General features: G+C 47.0%; 1 protein-coding gene across 2 annotated transcripts in view; it reads right to left on the reverse strand.

Moving 5' to 3' along the window:
* Dchs1 (dachsous cadherin-related 1) overlaps positions 1-16,863 on the reverse strand; it is a 33,525-nt gene extending 16,662 nt beyond the window's left edge. Inside the window, exons 1-2 of one of the 2 annotated variants that reach the window (XM_006991743.4) lie at positions 16,589-16,863; positions 1,152-3,050 (exon numbers count right to left, since the gene is read on the reverse strand). In XM_006991743.4, the coding sequence (XP_006991805.1) occupies positions 1,152-2,936 (1,785 nt within the window). In that variant the 5' untranslated portion in view covers positions 2,937-3,050; positions 16,589-16,863. Of the gene's footprint in view, positions 1-1,151; positions 3,051-16,584 lie in introns of both variants that reach the window. The other variant, XM_076549547.1, reaches the window with a different exon arrangement.
* Between the last annotated feature and the right edge of the window lie 8,793 nt (positions 16,864-25,656).

Genomic DNA, 25,656 nt, shown 5'->3' on the forward strand with positions numbered 1-25,656 from the left:
CCTCCCTGCCCTCAGTCTTCTCTCCTACAGCTATAGTTCATGGTCATCTTGCCAAAAGACATGTTGGCCTTACTATGATTTTTAAGAAAAAGTCAAAGCCTGTGATCTAGCCTGTTAACTATTTTGTCTTCTCTCCCAACAAATCTTTTTCATCTATATAACTGAGGCCAGCCTGAACAATATAGTCTTACATCGTGATGTTTATTCAGTAGCTTTCTGTAGGCTGGGTGTCTGTGTCCACAAATCACACAGTATTTATTTATCAAAGTATCATTGGTTCTTCCAGGTCCCTCCACTGGGCTTCCAAAGCACTTCATTCAGTTATTGGTGCATCTCCCTATCTAGACTGGGTCCTGCCTGAGAACAGGAATCTCTTTTCCTTGTTCTCTGCTCTGAGCACATCGCTGGGCTTATGGTGCTGAGGAATGATTTATCACTCACACATTGATCCATCTACCCTTCACCCTTAAAGCCAGTTAGCTACTTTAAAACAAAAAGCAAACAAATAATCTAATCATGCCCTTCCTGGCTCAAAGTGCAATGATTTCCTTTGTTTTCCAAGTAAAGTCCTAACACATGGTGGCCAAAGATTTCTGCAATATAGCCTCAGACTGTGTCCTTAGGTTCATGTTCCCCCATCTCTCTCCTCTTCCCCTGAGAGGCCTTCTTTCTGTGTACATGGGGATCTTACTAGATTGTTCTTAGTATTTCACATCCTTGTCCTTGAGTCCTTGTGTCCCATCAAGGCTCCCATGTGAGGGAAGGGATGGAGATTTCCTCCAGCAAAGCCTAACATTGGACTAAGCATAGAGGACACCATAAATGCTGACATAGCCCTTGTGAAATAGGAGCCATATGGGTATACAAAAACTCCATCCCTGTAGCTTTGAGACTTTGCCGAAAGTTTCCTTACACATGACACTTTTCTTCTATATCCCATCTTAATTTCCTCAACTGCCAAGATTACTGGGTTCAGCTCTTGAACCTTAATCTCATCATCTCATTACACCATCTGCAACCATCTGACGATGGAGCTCACAGAACAGGACTGAACCCTCTGGCAACACTTGCAAAGCTAGGCCTCTGCTCTGAGGTCCTCTGTGGGCCTCAGACCTACTCTTGCCCACAGTTTGTGGGCAGGGCCTGCCTACCTGCAGGAAACACGTTCCAGGCTGGGTACCTTCTGGCAGTGAGGCATTGTAGAAAGTTCTCTGGAACTGGGGCTCATTGTCATTCACATCTTGTAAGGCCACACTAACTGTGGCAGAGGAGACTAAAGGGGGCAGGCCCCCATCCGTGGCCACCACAATAAGCTGTGGCTGAGGTTCTAGTTCATAGTCCAGTGTGGCAGCTGTGGTAATGATGCCTGAGGTGGGATCAATGGAAAACCAGTGAGTGTGAGTGCCAGGAGCCAGACTATAGGTGACCTGACCGTTGGTGCCTTGATCAGGATCCCGGGCAGTCACCCGTACCACGAAGCTGCCAGGCAATGCAACTTCAGGCAGAGGCTCAGGTCGGTAGAGCTGTCGGTCAAAAGCAGGTGCATTGTCATTGACATCAGTGACATGTAGCACAAAGGCAGCTTCGGCCCGTAGTGGGGGTGAGCCCGAGTCTGTGGCTGTAACTCGCAAGTTATAAACATCCCTCTCCTCCCGATCCAGCCTCCGAGCCACACACACCAGGTAGATGACACTGTCTTGGGTACTCAGGGCAAAGTGGCCCTCTCCGCCCTCCAGGGACACATTGACGTGAGCAAAGTCGCCATCGTCTGGATCTGACACAGAGATTCGAGCAACAAGTTGTCCAGGGGGGGCAGCCTCAGACACTCGGGGGGAGCCATCAGCACTCAGGAAGATGACAGTCATGGAGGGCTGATTGTCATTGGCATCTCGCACATGCACTGTCACAAAAGCTGAACCCAGCTCTGGGTGAGCCCCACCATCCCGTGCCTGTACCACCAATTCATGGACTCGCCTCTGTTCAAAGTCCAATGGGCGCTCCAGCCTCAGAAGCCCTGTGTGTGAATCAATGGAGAAGGGTCCATCACCTTCACTCTGTCTCCTGTTGATCTCATAAGTCACAGCTCCATTGGCACCAGCATCAGCATCAGATGCAAACACTTGCAAGACAGGACTTCCAGGGGCCAGACTCTCAGATACCACAGCATGGTATCGGCTTTGATTGAAAGCTGGGGCATGGTCATTGATATCCAGCAGTGTCACATCCAGCAGGGCCTGGGCCCTCCGAGGGGGTGAGCCACCGTCATAGGCCTCTAGCTGCAACATGTAGTGTGAGCGGTTCTCCCGGTCCAGTTCTCCAGCAACAACCAGCTCAGGCACTGGAGCTCCATCAGGACCAGGACGCATCTCCAGCCTGAAGGTCTCTCCAGCCCCATCACCAGATAATGCATAGCCTTGGGTTCCTAGGCGCCCAGCATCTGCATCACGAGCAGGTTCCAGTGGGTAGCGTGTACCAAGAGCTGTATGTTCAGGTATCTGCAGGGTAGCCCGAGCCTGAGGGAAAGCTGGTGCATGGTCATTGATGTCAGCCACTCGCACTGTAACTTCTACGGTGGCGCCATCAGGAGTGACTGCAGTGAAGCGGTAACGGTCTCTCCGCTCACGGTCCAGGACACGAGCTGTACGGACTACGCCACTGTGCTCATCAATAGCGAGGTCTGTGCCCACACCACTGCCTTCCTGGGCAGAGATGAAGTACATGGGAGGAGGCGCTGTGCCTGGTGGGAGCCCTGCACTAATGTCTCCAATAAGTGTGCCTGCTGGCTGTTCCTCATCTATCTGTAGGTCCAGGCTCCCAGCTTGACCCCAGGTTCCTGGCACTCTAGTCCCCAACAGCACCAGCAGTGGCAGCAGGAGAAGAGTCCTGAGGCTCTTCATACCAGGGCAGGAGAGTGCAACACCCAGCTCCTTCTGCATGGCAGCTGCAGTCCAGCTGGAGCTCCAGCTCCAGACCAGACTCCTAGCCCAGCTTGATTTCAGGATTTGGATCGGATCCAACTTGGGCTCTAGCTGCAGTTCAGGCTCCCTGACCTAAGAGAAAAGCAGAGGGGAAAGGTCACTATAGGGGAAGGATTAAGAGGTCAGCGAGACTGGGAATCGGGCCACACCAAATCTCAGACATGTTCAGTAACAGCAGGGGCTCAAGCAGCAGCTCATCCATTTCTAGTCCTTGGGAATCTGTACTTCTGGGATTCCCCGGAGTCTCCTCCAGTCTGCCCCCTGGCAAACCCCTGGACCTCATCTTTAAGCAGATTATTCCATCTCCTATTTTTCAGGTCTGAATGCCTACAAACTTTCTTTTTCTATTTCTAAACTTAAAACTCTTTTCCTACTTTTTTTTTGCACCCAGGACTAATACCCCTTTTCTAGCCTCAATAGCCATGTTTGTGGTAACCATGCTTGAATTGTCAACCCTTTCCTCTCTGCTAGACTTTTACCAGTATTTAGCCCTACTTCACTCTCTAATCTACAAGAGATGAGTACCAACTACAAAAAAAAAAAAAAAAAAAAAAAGGAAACAGGTCCTGGTTTCACGGAGTTTCTAACTAGGAGTTAGACACTTAGTCACAAATATGATAGGGTTCTGAAGAAGCCTTGAAAGCATAAGAGGATGTAAGGGGCTTAACATATTCACAGGGAGCTAGTCTGAGGAATTCAAGTCAAGAGCCAAATGATTAGTGTTTGGTGGGCAGAGGTAAGAGATATAGGAGAATAATTCTGGAAGAGTAAACAGAATTTGGAAGGGCTTAGAGTCCACACTAGAAGAAGAGCAGAGAATGTCTGGGTAGAGTTGGGAAGCATCGTCTGTGAGGTGTAATGTTGGTGCAGAGAGTATGTAATGGGCAGGGACTCACACACAACACACTGAAGATTTTGACATTATCCTGAGTGCAAAAGGAAGCTAGTGAAGCATTTCAACAAATGCCGCAATGACTTACACACAAAAACAAGCATATGCAGATAGGGCAAGGAAGAGGGTCAGGTATGGCACTGTTTCCATGCTGATTTGGATGCGTGTCAGCAATAAAAATGGGGAGTGATGGGGACGTGTGTGGGGGAAGGGACCGGGGTAGAATGGGCAGGGCTTGATGACTGCTTGAAGGCAGGGGATGAGGGAACAGAAATATCAAGGATGATGGGCAAATTTCTAGTGGAAATGACCAGCTGGACAAAGTGTCCTAGAAATAAAACCAGAGAAGGGTGGTGCTTCTCAGAACCCTCTAAAGAAACAAGGGTTTCAAACATGGCTAAGGTTCAAGGAGAAGGAAGTCCTTTGGTGACTAGCAAGAGCCGCTCCGTGGTGAGGTGGAGCAGAGGCTGATGGGAGGCAGCTGCAGGAGGGAAGGAAGGCAGTCCCATGTTACCCCTCCCCGTAAGGCTGTTTCATTTGCCCTCTGTGTCACTTTCTGCCCCCCTTCCTCCATGCAGAGGCTTCTTTCTCTGTGACAGCTCTCCCACTGAGCCGGTCATATCTTCCTCTTACTGGATCATTCTGCATCACTGACGACTAACTCCCTGAAGTCCACTCCTCAGGCTCCTTCAAAAGCTCTTTTCTCTGTCCCGCCCTTCAAAATCAGTGTCTTTCAGGACTCTGTCCTAGGCCATCTTTTGCCATCCTCATAGTTTGGCCGGGCATCTTTTCCCACTCCTATGCTTTTGATTCAACTGTATCAATCATTTTTCACGTCTAATCTATTTGTCAGTAATTTCTTAATCTCCAGCGCTGGAGATACTGGATACTAGGGATATCCCTAGCCAACACCTGTCTGATTTTTCACCTCTATTTTCTTTCCCATGAACAGTACCATCATCCATCCATGCCTCAAAGCCAGAAATCTAGAATCTCTCTTGGGTTTTTTGCTTATCTTCAATCTTAATCTCTACTTTGTTATTAAAACCCGGCCACTTCACCCAGGTAGGTATCAGTTCTAGCCTTTCTACACTGTTGCTATTCAAGCTTAAGCACTGTCATGCTCCTTTCCATTCCTTCAACAGCTCCTTTCTGGTCTCCCTGCTCCTTGGAGGGAGACTTGGACCCTCTTCTGATCTATCCCCACCTCATCAGAGAGATCTACACCACTTACCTAACCAGGTCTGTAAAGGGGTCTCACTGATTCCCCCATTCCTGGCAGCAGAAAACTGCTGCCCTTCTACCTCAACAGACATGCAGACACACATGCACAGGCTTGTGGCTGAGGTTTCCAAGGGTCCTTGCTCTAGGCATAGAATTTCTGACCCACATCATGAAGTCCACTTTTCATTAGCGTCTTTGTGGTCTGAGCCCTGCCAGTCTCTCTTACATTCTCTACTTGTAGTTCCTCCCACCACACTTTTTCGTTCCCAAACTTTATGTTAATATGCTCCTCAAGTCTTTCTTGCTTTGTAAGTGGCATTTTCTCTTCCTAAGATACCTTCTAAAAAGCTTGTCCATGTGGCCACCTGTTACTAAAATTTCAAGATCCAGTTTAAACCTCTTATCTTCTGTGGGTTCTTTTTTGACATACCCATCCCTGCCCCATGCAATACTGTACTCTAGTGGGCATCTACCACAAATAATAAGGTGCTCAACAGTACCGATGTGTTCATGTGTCTGTTTCTGCGCTGGAGGTTCCTGAAGGATGGGGCAGGTCTTGTCTCTGTTTTTTCGGGAACTAGTAGAGGTATAGCATGAGCAGGCAATTGGTGCCACACACACACACACACACACACACACACACACACCACATTCAGAGAAATGCCTATAGGTGTGTGAACTCAGATGATATATATGACTATGGGAACCCATGACCCTGGAGTTCTACGGTCAGTCCTGTGGTTAAAGAAGTTTGTCCTCTGGTCTTTATGGATTTGCTCTTCTCTCTTCCTAATCCCTGGGGTCAGATGTGTTTGCATCTTATACTTGTAAATCCCATCCGCAAAAGGCAATAAAAAGCAAGGGCTGGGTGTGGGGAGGCTGGAGAGATGGCTCTATGTGTAAAAATACTTGTGGCATAAGCATTACTCAAGCATGAGAAACTGAGTTCAGATTTCAGAACCCACATAAAAAATTTGAGAATCCACACATGGACCTGTAAGTCCTGCACCATGGGGAGAAGAGACAAGAGGGTCAGTGGGGCTTCTTGCCACTGACCCAGCTCCAGGCCCAGGGAAAGACTGTCTCAAAAGAACAAGAGGAAGGGTGACAGAGCATACAAGGGCACGTGTGCCCAAACACACATGTGTACATATAACACATACACACACACACATATTTTTTTTTAAAGAGCAAGACTTTAAATCCAACCTAAATGTTAATTTGTCTAACCTGTGAAATGGTTGGATCTAAGCCCAGAGGCTGGTGAAGGGTTAAGGTCTGGTTCTAGTCACCTCATCAGTCACTGGAGAGAAAGCAGTAAGTAGACCTTGTCGAGAGAGGGCCATGCACAATGAGGTCCATGTTCTCATCACACTTTACATTGCAGTTGTCTTTCTACCCAATTTGTACCTAGACGGAAGATTTTCTTACTCACATGTATGTGGAAGATGGCCAGAGTACATGATCAACACATTTTCTGAATAAAAGGATGAATCAATAGTGGGAGGGAGATAAAAGTTCTGATGAGATAGCCTTGCAGGGGAAGGATCGAGGCCCAGGTGGAGCCCCTGTGTAAAAGCAGCCCCTTCTTCCAAACTACAGACTTCTATCAGCTCTTCTTACCTAACATAGGCCACTGCAGACTCCCACAGGGCACTCTCACACTGAATACACAAAGGCTCACACAGAGCACAGGCCTCCACACACACACTAGCACACTCAGAACAATGACAGACAAGCTCACACAGATCTTTTTCACAGTCAGGCTGCTCACATGTAGACAGGCACATTCAACATGCACTTGTATACAAAGACTTGCTTTAACATACAGCCAGGTTACATACAAGACACTCCTTGTCACATGTATTCAGAGACCCATTTTTCACACGTAGTGGTATATTAACACAGACATATATAACTCACATACACAGAGAAAGCCACTTTTCCATGGATTTCACACAGAGAGACACATACACATCCTCAATATACACACAGGCATACTCACACACATATCCTTTCCTGCCCAGGCAAGCCTACTTCATACAGACTGACAAGGCAGGCACGCGCACACACACTTGCAGACCCACCCACACGCAGGCATGCTCTCACACATGCTGCCGGGGCACTCGTGGTCAACTCTGCGGCTGCAGCTGTGACCTCCAAGTCCCTGGGGCCTCTGTCTGGACTCTGCCTCATCACTTCCTGCTCCACAGCTTCCAGTTCCAAACTCGAACTCCAGACTCTCTCTCTCGAGACCGTCTCATCCTTTCTCCAGCCTCTTCTCCGCACCATGCCTCCCATCTGTCCAGTGTTTCTCACTGCCTTTCCCCTAACACATGCTCCTCCTCCTGCTTCTCGTTTCTTTCCTTTCCAGGTCTGTCCCATCCATCTTGCCTCTTTCCCCAATCTGTCCTGCCTCCTGTCAAGCTCCGTCACCTCTCTTCTTCCCCCCAGTGCTGCCTTCCCACATGCCCTCACTTTGTCCTCAGTCCTGTTACTTGGTCCTGACTCCATCCCACTCTCCCCCTCTATCCCCACATCTGGGCCTCTGGAACCACAGCTGGTTCTCATTAAGAGGGGGAGGGGCAAGACTGTTCATTGGGGCCTGAAACGTGATGTCAATCCCCCCTTAGCTAGCAGAGCCCCCCTTCCTGTCCCCAGCTTGTATGTCTACAGAGCTGAGATCAACTAGAAACATGGGAGAGGAAAGAAAGGTGGGCTATGGGGAGGACCAGAGGGACCACAAGGGAAGGAAGAATCTCTCCAGGAGGAAGTATGGGAGTGGCCCAGAGGTACAGAAGGGGAAGCATGCTAGGGGAGCTGGCACTGCCTAAGCCTCCTCCCTCAACTTCCTGTCCCAGGGCCAGAGAGGGGCAGGACCAGAAAGACAACAGTGGTGAGGAGGGGGGCTATAAAACGGCAGCTGGGCTAGAAGTGGGAGAATAAGAGAATAGCCTCAGTGAGCAAAAGGAGATGTGGATCCAGGGCTAGGCCTAAGGAAAGGAGGAAGGGAGATGGGAGCTCTGGTGGGAGGGTTGAAACAATCAAGCCTGCCTGGGGGGGGGGGGGAGGACTACAGCAGAGGAAGGAGAGAGTGGAGGCAGGAATAGCCAGACTAGGGGGCTGTTGGGGAAGGAGGAACCAAAGCTGGAGAAAGGGGATGGGGAGAGAGGTGGTGGGAGGAGAAGAAGGCTGTGGGACCAGCTTTCTGGATGTCCACAAGACAGCCCCCCCGCCCCCGCCCTCGCCCCCCCCGCCCCCCCCCCCCCCCCGCAACTCCCAGTCCAGGGCAGTGGCCAGGGCACTGCCAAGGCCTGGCTCTGTCCTATAGAGGATGTGTTCCCAGGAGGCACTCCAGGGAGAGGCTGAGGAGAGAAAGAAAAGCAGAAGAGGGTCTGCTTCTGAGCTTTCTCTGTGTGCTGGGCCCCGTGCCAGGCAGTTCACAGACAGTATCTCATTTAATCATCATAACAACCCTGTGAGGAAGGAATCCCGGCTTCCAGTTTCCAGTGAGGAAATGGAGGCTCAGAGTAAAACGATTTTCCCAAGTTAATGTCCCCCTAATCTGATCTCAGGACTATGCACGCTCCATGTTGCCTGCAATTTAGAAGAGGCGAAACAGAGGAAGGCAGGGAAGCTGAGCGGAGCACCCGAGTAGAATGGTGAAAGCAGAGAGTAGGTATGAGGAGTCCCCAATAACACAGGCTAGTGGTGTGGGTCCTAAAAGGACATAGAGTGGAAGATGGGAGGAGGTGAAGTGGACAGGACTTGGCTGAGGACTCTGCAGGAAGGGTGAAGGAATGGAGAAGCTTGACACTCTCCTGGGGTTCTCACCAGGACATCAAAGTGGTCCTTATTAAGACACTGAAGACAGAAACCACTTGGGGAGTAGTTGTTGGGATCACCACATGGAGATGTCCCAGGCACAACTGGATCTTCAGGCCTGGCTTTAGGAAAGGCTTGGCTTAGAGATATGGATGGACAGATTGCAGAGTAACTGAAAACTGTGGGTGTGGAGATGCCAATCTGATAGGGTGTAGAGAGTGAGAAGAATCTAGGCCCAAGCTCTGTAAATAGTCACAAAGAAAGGGAAGCCGAGACCTTTCTTCTTCCTGGAGGCAGCATCTCAGGAATGAAGGAGGAAACTTCAAAAGGAAGGAAAGATCAACCATGCCCAATGCCATCAAGAGTTCACATGAGGTTGATAGACTGAGAAGCAGCCGTTGAACGTAGCGTTAAGGAGGCCACTGATGGTATTGGAAAGAACAGCATCAGGGGGGTGGTAAGGGGGCAAGGCTCCTGTAGTGGGAGACCAGAGAAAATGCACTGAGTCATAACCAGGCACAGACCAGATTAGACTCAGCATGGATGAACCCATTAGTGCATGCTTACTGTCTTCCTACAACAAGGAGAAAGTATGCCACAGGTGGCAGGGCAGGAGAGTGGCACGAACTCCAGCAACACAATGGGAAAGCTACTTATTAACCTTTCTTCTCTTTTTCAGACAGGGTCTCCTATGGCCCAGGCTGACCTTGAACTCACTATGCAGCCCTGGTTGACTCTGAACTCCTGATCGTCCTGCCTCAGCCTCCTGAGTGCTAAGATGATAAGGTTAAGCCATGTTGCCTGGAAAAATCTCTGTAAGCCTTCATTTCCTCCTCTGTAATATGTGCATCAAAGTGTCTACTTCAGTCGGCTGATGCGAGTTAAATGAAATAATTCAAACTCTTAGCATTAAGGCTTAACTATACTGCTTACTGGTACTGTAGTGCAATGCACACATCAAACTCTGGGATAGGTGTTCTTCCACAGATGAGGAGTCTGGGGCTGGGATATGGGAGCACAGAGACATCTAGAAGGCAGATTTGATGGACACCAAAGCTTTTGCTAGCCCAGTTGCCTCTCTGGTGGAGGGCCTGGAAAGCCAAGATAAAGGCTTGTATAGCTGGTCAGGCACACAGCAGGGAAAGAGAATAGCCAACGTCCAGGAGAATCAATCTGGCACTGTGCTCAGAGTGGGCCAACAGAACGAATAGATCAGTAATAAGGTAATCAACACCCGGGATACAGAGGCACATGGGCATTGGCTCACGCAGTGAGAGTGAAGAAGGAACCTGGCTGCCTGAGGTCTCTAGGAATGAAAAAAAATAGGGAAGGAAGGAGAGGATGCAGGGCATGCATGCGATGCGATTCATGAAGAGATGTAGTCAGCAAAGGTTTAAGGCCTACCGTGTGCCAAACTCACCAAACCCCAGAGACAGGGCAATAGCTCAGAGAGATCAAGTCTCTGTGTCCATAGTGCTCAAAGGTAGGGAGACCCGCAAACTGACCCCCTTGAGCTGGACTCCCAACTATCATGGTCCAAGTTGTAGAGACTAATGAAGTTAGAGATGGTAGAAAAGGTGGAGACAGAAACTCAGAAGATACGTTGAGGGCAGGGAAGCACAGTATGAGAACCTAGATGTTAGATGCAAAATTATTTTACAAGGTCCTGTGGTCAAGACCCAACATGGGAAAAAGTGAAATACAATCAACTAAGTTAGTAGCTGAAAACTTAGCAGTTTTCTTCCTGAACCTTCCAAACAACTTCAAGTGGATGTCATTACTCTCATTTTCACCTGAGAAAATGAAGCTCCAAGAAGTTTAGTCACCCATTAGAAGGCCTGAGGTATAGCTGTTTTCCTTTCTTTTCCCTTGTTCCTCCTCTTCTTCCTTCCTGACCAGCCACAAGGAAGCCAAGTTCTAGGCTCTGAGAGATAACAAGTTCCTTCTACTGAGTTGGCGGGGGGGGGGGGGGGGTAGTTTTTACCAGGGAACACAGGGAACTGGAAGCCCTTCCTCAAGTGGCAGTGGTTGAAAATGCCCTGGTAACTTTCAGAGAGTTACACAGGCGACTGTGGACACTGGAACAGAAAGGCAGCAGGACGCTGATGAGAAACTGGACTCCAGCATCCGGAACTTCTGGGAGAGGCTGCTGCTAACAGGTTCCAGCACCAGAGAGGGGCGAGTCCAGGCTGGTTGCTATTGCCACTGACAGGCAAGAACTGGGCAAGGAGGAGAGTACAGGACTCAGGGAACCTGGGACAGGAAGGAGCAGGGACTGGACTGTCAGGAGTTGAGCTCAGGGTGGGCAGGCACTGGAGGAGGGAACAGTCTAAGGCATCCCCTAAGGAAGGGGTCTGGCAGAGTGGAGGAAGATGAGGCCTGTAGCGCCTGGTGGTCAGAGGATAGGTGTGGAAGTTAATCTTCATTGCCAACTTGACTAGATTTGGAATCACTTACAAAGCAAACCTCTGATCCGTCTTCAAAGGTGTTTTCAAAGAGATGTAACTGAGGTGGAAGCACCTACCCAAAGGTGGGTGCCATCAATCTATAGGTTTGGGTACCAGAGTGAGTAAAAAGAAGAAAGCGAGAGAAGCACCAGCATATCTCCTCTTTCTCCTCTTCCTCCCCGCTGCTTGTCTTCTCTTCTTCCTGACTGTGGGTGCAATGTGACCAGCCACCTCATGTTCCTGCTGTCATGCCTTCCACACCATGATGGACCATGCCCTCTAACTGTAAGCCACAACAAACCTTTCCTTTCTCACAAGTTTCTTTTGTTGTGTTATTCTGTCACAGCAATGAGAAAATCAACTAATATAGATCATAGCTTACAGACAAGGGTCTCCATGGACACAGGTTTGCTAACTCCCACTGCCTCTTAAATATCAGCTGAGTAAATGAAAGAAATAAAGCAGAGGAAGAGGATCCAGGAAAAGAGAAATTGGGGGGGGGGGAGGAAGGGAGGGCAGGGGCAGGAGAGATCCTGTGGTAAGAAAGGATACCCTGTGGGGAGGTAGGGGAAGTATCTCCAGCAAGGTAAGGGGACCCTGTGAAAATGCCTCAATTGTGTGGGCAGCTGAGGTGTCTTCAACAGTGAGAGAGTAAGGGATTGCTCATGTATTCATTTGTTTGCTCATTGTCAGACCCGTGTAGGGAACCAAGGGTCACAAAGATGCATAACATGCAACCTTGACAGCAAGCAGCTTTGTTGGAGAAACAGAATAAGGATAAGGCAGAGACAAAGGAGAAATAAAATGAGCCCCTGGTAGAGTCAGAGACAGTTGTATTTGGGCTGTAGCTGAGAGTGAGAAGGGACTAACCAGGAGGAAGGAATGAAGGACCTTTGAAGTAATAAAGCAGGGTGTGCAAAGGTCCAGGGGCATGGAAGGATGCACTCTCTGTTGGGAACTACAAGGAACTCAACATCACTTGAGCTCAAAATGTGAGCACTAAGAGAAACAGGGCAGGCAATGAGCTAAGGAGGTTGTGGGGAGAGCTGATTATGATTCATAAACCTTATTTAAAAGTTGGGATTTCCTGCAAAGGGAACAGAAACACTAAAGCACAGCAAAATGGCTGGGTTTGCGTTTTTATTCGAGTCTTTCTTGCTGCAATGAGAGGCACAGATTGGAAGAGAGAAGGGCACCCCATTAGGAGGTGCCTACAAAGGTGCAGATGGAAAGGCTGTGAGGCAAGGGCAAGCACAGAGGTGATGGAGGAAGTGGGCTGAGATGGCAAACTCTGCTGGAAAGGAGGCAGAATCAACAGGTTCCTGGTCTTACAGTCCATGGAGAAAGGGGTGGTTACAGCTAATGTCTGGGTGTAAAGATTGTGATTTGGGGAAGGGATGATAAACTCAAACTTGTATATGGTAAGGGGTCTGTGAGCTATACATTAAGATCAAGTATGTCTCAGGTACCCAAAGGTCACAGCTTAGAGGAGAGGTTATTTGGAACTCATCAGTCTATATATGAGAGCTAAAACCACGCAAACAAGTGATAGGTCATCAGAGGCTCATGTCACTGAGATAATCAGATCCAAGACAGAACCTTAAGGAACAGCAGTACCTAGGGGCCATGCAAAGGACTTCAAAGGTGACCCAGGACAGCCAGGAGGAGTTCTGTGAGAGATGCACAGATCCCACTACACTGCCATCATTTGCTTTTTGCCTGTCTCACTGCATTAAAGTGCCACCCTGTTGTTGATGGTAGAAACGGTGATTCGACCATTGTATTCTCATCACCTAGCAGCCTGGCTAGCACATCGGTTCTCGTTTCAAGTTAAGAGAATAAAGCAGTGACTCAGAAGCCAAAATCAAAAACAGCTCAGAGAGGAAAGAAAGCTCAACTATGTCAGCTCCTGCCAAGAGGTCAAGCTGCTGAAGACTTTCGAAAAAAAATCTCCTTGATTTGGCAGGAGAGAGGTCACTTTCTCTTAGGGAGAAGAGTGTGACATTGTGGGAGCGGGAGTAAATGAAGTGAGCACAACTTAGATGCAGAAGAGTCTCTCACAAAACCTGACAGTGAAGTAAACTGACAAAGCCTCTTCCGTACAGGGGCAGTACAGGGTTAAAGGAGGATACAGGCAGAATTCTGACAGTGTCCCCAGGAGGAATGGGAGCAAGGATGAAATCAGAGACACAGGCAAGACAAATAATCAGTCAAGTTAAATCCCCATGGAGGAGTGAGGGATGGTATCCTAAATGCAGGTGGGGGTGGGTGGGGGGGTTGGTCTTAAGGAGAAGAGACACCTACTCATTATTAGGGAAGGAAGGATAAAGGATTCTAGAGGATGCCGGTGAGGTGTGAAAAGGTAGAAAGCTGAGGGAATTCAAACTTTAGTTTCTTCAGTGAGTGAGCAAACCAAGATTTCTACTCGTCAGTCCTCCCTCTCTTCCAACACCCACATCCACCTTGTCAGTTTGCTGACCCCACTGTTTAAAGAGCAACCCCTGTCTCCTGCCTCTCCTCCAGTGCAGGCCCGCATGACCCCCTTCCTGGGTTTCTGCAATACCTCCTGGCTATTCTCAGGCGCCTCCCCCAGTCACCACAGACCTGCTGGAGTAGTGTTTCTAAAACAAAGCTGGCTACACCACTCCACAGCTTCAACTGATCTGATGGCTTTCCATTATTCTGGGGTCAAAATGAGCTTCCTGTGGCCATGGATCCCCTGAATGATCTCAGCTTCCTCTTGCCACTCCCATCTCTCTCCACTTCTTGCTGTAAGTGTCACAATCACTGGCTTGCTCTATCTCTCAGACACAAGATACACGAACTTTTAAAGGCCATGTTCTTGGCTTGGAATATTCTCCACCCATTCTGCCTCATTTCCACTTCTCCTTTCCTTGATGGACTCCTGACGAATTCTCCAGTTTTAAGGCTTCTTCCAGAAAGCCTCTTCTGGATTTTCTATGCTGGCTTATGCTTTCTTGATGAGCACTGCTATGTTATGCCCCCGCCCCATGTGTTAGCTCCTGAGGGTAAGGAGCATGTCCATTTTATTTACTTTTGAAAAAGCCCCCTCTACTACAATGCCTGGCAGAATAGATATCTTGTATGTATTTGCTAAATGAGCCAGTAGGTTAATTAGTCTATTGAAAACAATGGGGAAAGTGATTTGGGTGTGTAAAAAAAAAATGTCTTTATAGAAGGTCCTACGTGGGGATTTACAGAAACCAGAATTTCTAAATGTGCCGCTTAGTGTAGCTAAGAAACCATTCTAGATAGGGTTGATAATTTACATGTGAGAAGGCTCAACGGCAGTGGAACAGAGTATCGAGGAGAACTTGAAGGGATGGTTCTGCCAATGAGCTGCATGGAGAGCAAAAGCCAAGTAGGAGCTGATTAGGAAATAAGAGTTCAAGGGCAAGAGGTCAAGGGGAAAAGGTCATATTTAGTTAAAGTTGCAGTTTTCGAGACATAGGTTTCACAGGGGTCACCTAAGACCATTGAAAAACAGATATTTACATTATGATTCATAACAGTGTTGAAATTACAGTTATGAAGTAGCAACAAAAATAATTTTATGCTTGGGGGTCACCACAACATGAGGAACTGTATTAAAGGGTCACAGCATTAGGGAGGTTGAGAATTATGGGGTTAAAGAGTAAACAAGAGAAAAGGTATCTGAAAGCTGTAGCGAGATGGGTGTTCTGTGCAGTGAGGAACGTAGGAGTTTAGCCATGGGATCACACAGTTCAAATAGAGTGGTCCTGGGAGAAGAGAAGGTGCCAGGCGCTAAAAGGGGTAAAGGAGCTGTGAAGCTGGCATTTTGGGAGATACCTAGGACCCGGGTAGGATGTAGGGTCAGGGGAAAACCAGTCCAGTTCTCAGTGGCCAGGGAACAGAAGTTCTGGAGGTCTGAGGATGAAGAACAATGGTGTGAGCCTTAGAAGCTAAAGGGCTTCTTCGCAGTAACAAAACTACATTCTTCTTGTAATGTGGATGCATGGTCCACAACTGTCTCCTAGACGTGGTACAAGAGGCTGTGTGGCAAGGGCAGTTGCAATACAGCCTTCTGTTAGTTCCAGGTCTCTGAGACACCTGTAATACATGAGCAGGCTGAGGAAATACACAAAAATCCCTAGGATGTGTTGCCTGATAGTATTTCCAATGGACGTGAATTGGTCTGAGAGGTGTTGGCAGGACCATTGTCTCCCGTGGTATGAGTTGGATGTGACAATGACTGCTCAGGTATCCTGGCTGTAACATTTCTGTTCTATGCACACTGTACCAAGAACTTCGTCCACAGGTACATTCTGGCTTGACACCTAGAGTGGGTGTAAATTGGACATCTTAGGGATGTCCGGTGGCTGTGAGTGCATGAGAATGTATGTTGCCTGGGACTGAGTCCCTGTGGGGTTGAGTAGGGCTATGATTGTGTCCCCTGTGGGTATTTGAAGAGTTGACATAAGCGACAATATTTTTCTGGCCTATGACCTGTGGCTGTGGGCCCAGCCCATGCACACTGAGTTCATTGTGCCTTTGAGTTCTCTCTCCCCACCCCCTCCACGTGGGACCTAGGCTTGTAGTGACCTCTCTCTGTCCCCTGACCAGGACTCTGATTAAAGCATCCTGGACACAGACTCCCAGGCTCTGGCACCAGGATGCACTCAGAACACCAGTTTGGGTGACCCACCGCCACTTCAGGCTTCCTCCTCTCTCTTCTGCTTCTCTACTTCTGCCCCCTCAGTTTCTTTGTCTGTGTCTTCGTGTCTCTGTCACACACCCATCCCTGCATTCTGACATATGGCTCCAATAGAGCCAGGTAAAACGCACACAAACACACACCCTCACAAGGACCCGCTAGTCCTGACACACGCTCATTCTGACCCACACCCCCTCCAAGTGACACGCACATGCACACACAACCCGCGCGGGGACACTCACTGACTCACACTCGCTGCACACACACAGCCCAGACCTCACCCCTACCCCACCCCCCGCGCACACTCAAGCACTGCCACACACTCCCACTCGATGACACCCGCACACAAAGACCCCCCGGCCCTGCCCCCAAGCTCACGTTCACGCTCGCCCTCTCCCGCAGGCCCCGGCCCCCCCTCCCCCATTGTCTCGGCTCAGAACAAAGCCCCCGGCTCCGCCGCCGCCACCGCCGCAGTCGGGGAGGCCGACCAACTCCGCGGGTGCGGCCGGACGGGCCGGGCACTGACCTCCGCCCGGTGCGGGCTCTCTCGCCCAGTGCTGGGGCGCCGTCCGGCCGCGGTCAGCCCCCGGGGCAGCGCCCGCCTGCGCGGGGCCTGGGGCCACGCATCGTCCGCCCTTGGTTGGCTCGGGCTCACAGTGCCCTCGGCGCGGCCCGCCGTCCGTTTGCGCTCGCTCCGCCGTCGGTCTATCTGTCCCTCTGTCCGCCACCGCCGCAGGGGCGCCGCCTCCTGCACAGCCACCCCGCGGAGGATGCAAGATGCGCCGCCGCGGCCCGAGCCCCCTCCCCTCCCCTCCCCTCCCTCCCTCCGCGCGGTAACCCGAGCCCCCGCCCTCCGCCGAGCCCCCGCCCCCGCCCCCACCCGCGCCGCCGCGGTCCCCGCGCCTCCCGCCCGCCCTCCGCCCCTCCACTTCCCGGCCCCAGGCCCCGGCGCCGGATCCCGCCCCAGAGCCGCGCCGTCCCTTCTCCCCGCCACTAACGGGCCAGATCCTCTTGTCCCGTCCGGTCCCCTTCATCCCCTCGGCTTTCCTTTCTCCATTCTGTACTGGTCGTCGCGTCTTCCATCCCTACTCCGCCATGGTCTGCTTCTGCCCCACTGCCCTGTTCTGTCTCGCCCCTTCACACCTTTCTTTGCCCTCTTCTCCCTTCCTTCTGCTCAGTGCTTTCTGTCTCCAGACTCCCTCCATCAAATTCTCCCCATTTTCTTACGCTGTCCGTCTGTCCGCCGGTCTTCTCAGCAGCCTTTCTCCACACCCCTTTTCCTGGGTCTTTCTTTTGTCCATCACTGGTGCTCTTGACTCACACCTTTCCCGTCCCTTCATCGCCCCGTCCTTTCCTCTTCCCTTCCGTCCATCTTAATGTCCCCATTCTTTTCTGCCACTCACTTACTACCCTGTGCTAGTTATCCCTTTCCGCATATCAGCCCTGGCTTCTTATTCCTTATATTCTCGTCTGTCCCAAATTTGAATTTAGAGACTGAGAGGTATTGAACCATAGAGTTTAGGGGCTGGTGGTGGTCTGAGAGTATATTCCCCAGAAAAGTAAAATGAGAAACTGGGTAGGAAGGTGACAAAGGTCTAGAGGGACCAATTTGGGAGGAAGGGTGTGTGTGTGTGTGTGTGTGTGTGTGTGTGTGTGTGTGTGTGTGTGTGTGTGTGTGTGAAGTCAGTCAAGTGGATGATAGTAAGCAACCTGGAAGCTTTGATGCCTTGTCTCAGGTCCTTAGGACTGTGAGCGACTGCGATTGTGAGGGGAGAAAGGCTTTCTGGCAGATACAAGTGGCACAGGGAAACCAGGAACTTCTCGAGAGAGAGGACAAAGGGTCTCTCAAGCAAAAGGAGAGAGTATGATCGTGGAAGAGTGGGAGGAGAGGCTGAGATCCTCGATGGCATCTGTGGTTCAGGCTTGGGCAGCCCGGTGGGTGGTGGTGAGCAGGAGTTCCTGAAAGGGATTGGTCTGGGAAGATGATGACTTGGGATTTGGGGCTGCTGACTTTGAAGTGCATGTTGGGTAGGTAGATCTGCAGTTTGGAAGAGCGGTCTGGGCTGGGCATAAATATTTGGGAGTCATCTGCAAATACCGTATAAGTTTGAATATAGGGTGAGGTTTTTGCTTTTTTGTTTTTCCAAAATCATCTGTCAGGAAAGAGGGAGTAACCTTATATTTGAGTCCTTGCAAAGTCTCTCATATTACAGGGTTTGCTCTCATTTACTTTATTTTGAACAACAAACCACTGGATAGGGCAGTATGGTATGGTGACTAAGCTTGTGGACTCTGGAGCCAGACTGCCTGGCTCGGAGTCCAGACTGCCGTTTTCAAGCTGTATGCTTTCGGGAAAGTTGGTTAACCTGTTTCTGCCTCAGTTTTCTCATCTATGAACTGGGTGTAAGAATTAAATTATTTAATATAGATAAAGCACTACATACCTAGTACTTAGAAAGTGCCCAATAAATGGTAAGTAATCCTGCTGTCAGGACAAGACCTATTAACCTGAAGTGTCCTCAACAACCTTATTTTGGATTCTTGTAGAGGTCATTTGTCACAGAATCCCTAGCTAAAGAAATTTAATACAGTATGATAACTATTCCTGGTGGTATGACCTCACAACTGCATGTGTTAGATGACTCTAAATATACTTTTTAATGATTGCTTTAAAAAGCCATAATGTTGTACTTGGGAGTGGCATCTAGGATGCTCAAAATGTTCTGTTTATTGACTGAGTGACATTCCATGAATGTTTCCCTTGAAGACAATGCATTGAGCTTAATGCTTGACTTTTGCCCTTTCTGCATAAATGTTATACTTTAATTAAAAAGTTAACAATTTAAAGCATGACTTTAAAATGCAGTACGTCAAGTGACTCTATGAATCTACTCTTGCAGGATGCATGCCAAAAACTGACTGCCTGAGTGTGATGCAAATGAGACTTGTGACTGGGATAAAGTTTCCAATGACCACATCATTTGTGGATTCAAACTGTGCTGTGTTCTTCCCCAAACCCTTCACTTAGACTGAAGAGAAGGTCTTCTATTCTGGGGAAATGTGAAAGACAACTAAAAAAGTGACCTTAACAATGAGGAAGTCACTGCTTTTGAGGAATATGCTAAGTGTATTAAAATTGTCAATACCTTAAGAAGATGGAGAAAGGCAGCACTTACAAATCAATGTTATTTTATTTGATGTATGAATTTAAAAGTATGTATAATTAAGTCTGTCAGGTAATAGGTGTAGAATTTTCCTTCATCCTCATCTTTACAGGAATTAAGTTTCTTCTTTTAAAAAGATTTTTACTTTTATTATTTTTAATGACTTGTGTGTGTTTGAGGGTGTGTCTGTGCATGAGTGCAGTGCCTGAGAAGGTCAGAGGCATTGGATACCTCTGTATTCAGGTTCACAGGTCTTGTCCTGACAGCAAGAACTGTAGTTAACAGGTGGTTGGGAGCCACTTGAAATGGGTGCTGGGAACTGAACTCTGTGAGAGCATTATGTGCTTTTAACTGCTGAGCCGGCTTTCCTGCCCCTGGAATTTTTTGGGGATAGGGGGGCTTGGCTTCAGGGAAGAAGAGAGATAAGGCAGAGGAAGTGGGTGACAGGAATTTTAGGAAGCAAGGTTAATTTTTCAAGTTGGAAAATCTACATCTGTTTGCTTTCTTGCAGTCATTAATAATTACAGCCCCTGGAGGCTAGGCAAAAAGATTGCCATTAGTTTAAGGTCAGCCTGGACTACAGAATGAAACCTTAATGAATGGGGGGAGGAAGGAGGAAGAGGAAGAAGAGGAAAAAGAAGAAGAAGAAGGAGGAGAAGAAGAAGAAGAAAAGGGAGAAGGAAAGGGAGAAGGAAAGAAAGAAAGAAGAAAGGAAAGAAAGAAGAAAGGAAAGAAATAAAAGGGATAGAATGGAAGGAAAGAAGAAAGGAAGACATTTTTAGGTTGGCAAAAAAAATCTTTCTCATGGGATAATGTGGGGTTAACCTTTGGTTTTGGTTTCCTCATATGGTAAATGTGGCAGAAGGTGAGTGAAGCCAAAGGACCCATTAAGGTTGCTTAAACAGAGTATGTACATTAGAAACGGGAAAGGACCTTGTACAGATCCTGAGAATTTCCAACATTCCAAGGTTGAGAAGAGGGGCTTGGGAGGTGGCTTACTTAGTGGTTAAGAGCACTTGCTACTCTTCCAGAGGACCCGAGTTCAGTTCCCAGCACCCACATTGGATGGCTCATAGGAACTATAGTTACACCTTCAGCAGATCTGACTCCCTCTCCTGGCCTCTGCAAACATCTGCATACACTTGGTGCTTGCAAGTGATCCCCTTTCTAGATTCATATCACACACACACACACACACACACACACACACACACACACACACACACACACACACACGGAGTTAGGGGAAGAAGTTGAGGAAGGTTTGTAGGAAGAGGTAACATGATATGTTTTGTTATGGTGAGTTTAAGATACTTGTGAAGTATTTAATGGAAAAGGTCTAAAAGATACTTGTGTATAAACTTTATATTCTAGAACGGATCTGAGCTGAAGGCACATAATTTAGAGCCACTAGGATATAGTTGGTAGGTGGAGCAATGAGAACTAAAGTGTTCACTTAGCTAAAGTGACTAGTGGTTAGAGTGTCTGACCACCTTTAAGGCATGCATTACAAAAGAAGAGTCATGGAGGAGATTGAGAAGAGCTACAAAGCAAAACTAATCAAGAGAGCATATATTTTACTGGAAGCCAAGGAAAGAAACATCTACTAGAATGAGCATTGTCAACAGCATAAAAATACCACAGTAAGATGCATCCGACAGCTCTCTTATAGAGGAATCTGGGATAGCTGATGACCTTAGTGATTATAGGAGAGGATGTGAAGATGACAAGTCACTGTAATTTAAGGATGGAGTGGAGGTAAAACAGTAGTGACTGTGCATGAGAGTATAAAGTTAGTTGTGTATGGGATGCATATGCTTATAATCCTAGAACTCAGGAAGGAGATTGAGACAGGAGGATCATTAGTTTGAGGTCAGCCCAGGCTGAGGATCTGTCTCAAAGACTAAGGGTTTGGGATGCAGCATGTCTCAGTGGTAGAGTGCTTGACTTGCATGTCCTTATATTTGATCTTCAACAGTATCCTCCCTGCACCCCCGCTCTCTTGTAAATAGTTAATTGCATGTTCAAGAAACCCAGTTTGCATTAGCTTAGGAAATAAGGTAACTAAACCTAGATTCCAGAGCCTGAAAATGAAATGTTACTGAGACTTTGTGTCTAGTTCATGTTTTTCATTTCATTTCATTTTACTTGTCTGCTTCATTTTTCTCTTACTGTTTTTTTATACAAACTTTTTATTCCGGAGTAATTTTAGACTTACAGAAAAGTTGCAAACATAGTACTGGGTTTCTGTATACTCTTCACCCAACTTCCTCTAATTAACATCAGCTAACACTGGTACATTGTCATTAACTCGAACGCCAGACTTTGTTCTGATTTCACCAGTTTTTCCACTAATGACTTTTTTCTATCCCAGGATTCAATTTAGAATACCACATTGCATATAGTCATCATGTTCAGTTTCCTCTGGTCTATGACAGTCTCTCTCTCTCTCTCTCTCTCTCTCTCTCTCTCTCTCTCTCTCTCTCTCTCTCTCTCTCTCTTAAATGTCCTTGACAGTTCCAAAAATTGCTTTGATATTTTTGTAGAATTTCCCTCAACTTAAATGTTTTTCTTAGGATTAGACTATGGGGAGAGAATACCACAGGGATGAAGGCCCCTTCTTACTACATTCTACCAGGAGGTATGTGATATCAACACATTTTCTCTGCTGACTGCCTTGGTCCCTGGATTAAAGTAGTATTTGCCAGATCCCAGAAAGAAGATTGAAAAATTATGGTCAAAGAGTCACCCATGACAACAAGGAAAGTTTAGTTTTTTACTGAAAAGAGACGTTCTTGACTTTAAAACCAAAGGGGAAGATGGGGGTGGTGCAGATGTGTGCACAAGTGAAGGTATGGGGCACAGTGTGTGTGTGTGTGTGCGCGCGCGCGCGCGTGCGTGCGTGTGCGTGTGCGTGTGCGTGTGTGTGTGTGTGTGTGTGTGTGTGTGTGTGTGTGTGTAGGTGGAGACATTAGATGAGACAAAAATTGCAGCCATTGGACTTTATCTGTCTCTCTCACTGGGAAGAGTTTTTGGATTTTGTGGGAAATGGGGCATAAGGGAGGTAATATTCTCTAAATCTTGAGGAAAGTTTTGAAGGAACAAAACAGTTTTTAAAAAAGAGAGATGACTCACAGCCTTACAGACCTGAAGGACCAGGGAGTTGATGCTGGTGAGAGTAGAGAGACTACAGTTCACTCCCTTGAATTCTCCAATGATGAAGATGGAAGGTCATTTCATGACCTCACTGGGGATGGGAGAGGCATGTGCAATAAGATTGGCAGATTCACAAAGGTTGAGTTTTGATGACTGAGAAGAAGTTGTCTTTACTCAGGCTTGGAGAACTATAGGTCCTTTTTTTTTTTTTTTTTTTTTTTTTTTTTTTTTTTTTTTTTTTTTTTTTTTTTTTTATCTCAAGAGGTGTGGAGGAAGGTGCAGAAATGGGGTACTTGAGCAAAGCCAAGACTTTTACCAGGAAGTGGAGGCTGAGGGGTATAAAACTGGGCTGTTAAGACTTTGCCACCATGAAATGGAGGTTTCAGAACAGGCCATATTGTGGGGTGATTCCATGATGTAAAGGGCTAGTTGTCAGGAAAGTAGTGGAGGGAGAAGGAGAATCAGAGCGGATATGACCAAATGGGAGAGGAAAGATGATAAGAAGGCCTGCCTTGTGCACAAGTATCCAGAACAACAGGGCTGCAGGCAATTCTCATGGCCTGTCTTACTCATTTGTTCTTTCTTTGGGAGAAGGAGGCACTAGTTTAGAATCTGTGCCTTCATTCCCATTCAAAACATTTCAGAAGGAGTCACAAGTCATCAGTCTCAGTGAAGCCCAGGCCTGGAGGAAGTGAGCAGTATTGGAAAACAGCCCAAGTCCAGCACTGCTTAAGTTGAAGTCTTTCAAGAGTAAGAATGTTTTCCAGGCTTTGAAGGCATTCAGCTCCTTATAGAGACTCTAGGGACAAAGAAAGGAAGCTCCTGATTCTCTCCCACAGAGCTAAAGCCAGAGAAAGCAGGACGTGAGATCTAGAACACAGGTGGAGAGCTTAATTGTGGAGACCGGGGAAACCTCCTGTCCTCTGGGATGGAAAGTAAGGATAGCCAGTTCTGTGAATTTTAGCTCACAGAGTGGCCAGTTTGTTAGAAATGACCAATTTTTTCAATTTACCAAAAATTTTATTTCTCTTAATTATGTGTAAAATTTACAACAATTTGTATGTTTTGGTTTATTTAAGCAAATTTTGAAGATTTCCACTTAGTATTGGTGTCCTTTTAAGTTTAGTTTAATTTAATTTAGTTTTATTTTTTAATTTATTTGCAGCTGTTTTACTGAAGTCATTTCGCTACAGCTGGCCAAGTTTCAGTGTACTCTAAGTTTTTCCTTACTTTGAAATGGTAACTTTTGGGAATGGGGTTTTCTTGTGTAGTTTACTCCAGAGTTGTTGTGCAATCACTCAAGTGTAGAGCATTTTATAAAGCACAGGGGCGAGGGCTCTTCTAAAATACTTCCAATACAATAATTTGTTTTTTTTTTCATTACTTTGTGTATATATAATATATATAGAGATAATATAGATAACATATATGTATATGTATATATTTATATTTATATATATATATATTGAGATAAAGTCTTGCTTGTTCTGTAGCCTAGGTTGGGCTTGAACTTGTGATTCCCATGCTTCAGTCTGACAAGTGCTGGGATTACAGACATATACCACCATGCTGGATGAATGCACACTTTTAATAGATGTGGGCTGGGGAGATAACTCACACACTGAAATATTTGCCCTGCAAGCATGAGTTTCATCTCCAGAACCCATGTGTATATATAAAAGCTGGGTCTGGTGGCTTCTTTGTGGCATCCTAGTGCTAGGGTGACAGGAATCCCTAGGGCTTTTTGGGCAGCTAGTCTCTCTAGACTACTTGGTTAGCTCCAGGCCAGTGAGAGACACTATGTTAAAAAAAAAAGTTTATACACACACACACACACACACACACACACACACACACACACACACACGGGCTGGAGAGATAGCCCAACAATTAAGAGTACTTGCTGCCTTTCCAGAGGACCAGGGTTTAACTCCTAGCACCCACATGGTTTATAACTTCAGTTCTGGGGGATCTGACTCCCTCTTCTGTCCTCTGTACATACTGCATGCACATGGTGCAGAGGGCAAAACATCAACACACATAAAAATAAATCTTTTAAAAAAAAAAAAGGAAAGTGGATGGCATATGAGGAACAACACCTGAGGTTGTCTGCTGGCCTTCACACACAGATACACACAAGTGCACCTATATACACATGGATGTGCGCACACAATTACACACAAACATTTTAGTAGATGTGTAGATATGATCTAAAAACTAAATTTATTCTATTTCTGTAGGCTTGTTTGTAAACAGTATAATTAATATTTACTAGAGAATGGGATGGAATTAGCGATATACATTCTGTTATCGACTCATAAGTTCAAAATAACCATTTTAAGATATAATAGCCACTGATAAATGGATTTTCTGCTCTATCCATCTTTTATGTGGGTATTGGGGATTCGAACTCATGTCTTCATGCTTGCTCATCAAGCATTTTACCAACTGAGTCATCTCCCCAGACCAGATTTTATTTTTTTCTGCTTATATCATCTATATTTCTTCCATGCTGTCTACTTATTTGCTCCCTTAGCACATAATTAGTTATTAAAGCTCCCGGTCTGATAATTTAAAAAAATCTGTGTCATATTTATGCTTGATTATGTCTTTTAGGCCATTAAAAAAACCCACCTTTTTTCATGCCTTGTAATATTTTGTTAAAGCCGCCATGATGTATCCATATAAGGAACTAAGGTGACCTTTTTGTATGTGTGTGTGTGAGGTTTTTAATGCATATTTGGGGAGGACTTAGAAACGTTTACTGTTTTCTGTGGCTGTGGTGATGAGATTAAACTTTTTTTCCCTTTTGTTTTTGTCTTCTCTGTTGTGGGGGTTTTTCTAGAGATGCCTTCTTAAATAGGGTCAAAGGCTCACAGTTCTTTTAATCCTAAATTCCTGACATTAAACAGGAGCCCTGTTAATAAATATGAAGAGGGTGTGTGAAGGGCAAGGAAATGCCCCGTAGTCTGATAATTATGTCAGTCTTTTAGAGAGCCTGTGTTCTGGGCTGTGACAGTTACCATTGTATATCAGCTCCATCCATAACCCTCACAGGTTAGACAGACAGGAAAGCTAAATAGAACTAAAAGTGGATATTTCTCTTCCTCCATGTTGGCTGGGATTCAGTACAACCCAAGTGGACCAGCCACTGCTAAAGCAGTTTCCCATGAGGTCAGGGTCTTTGTGAGAACAGAGGGCTGAGTGGATTTTAGATTCATTGCTTTTCTTGTCCCCCTACTGGAAGCAGGAGGGAATTTTTTATTTTTTATTT

The sequence above is a fragment of the Peromyscus maniculatus genome, chromosome 1 (genome assembly GCF_049852395.1).
Source record: "Peromyscus maniculatus bairdii isolate BWxNUB_F1_BW_parent chromosome 1, HU_Pman_BW_mat_3.1, whole genome shotgun sequence".
NCBI classification, from domain to species: Eukaryota; Metazoa; Chordata; class Mammalia; order Rodentia; family Cricetidae; genus Peromyscus; species Peromyscus maniculatus.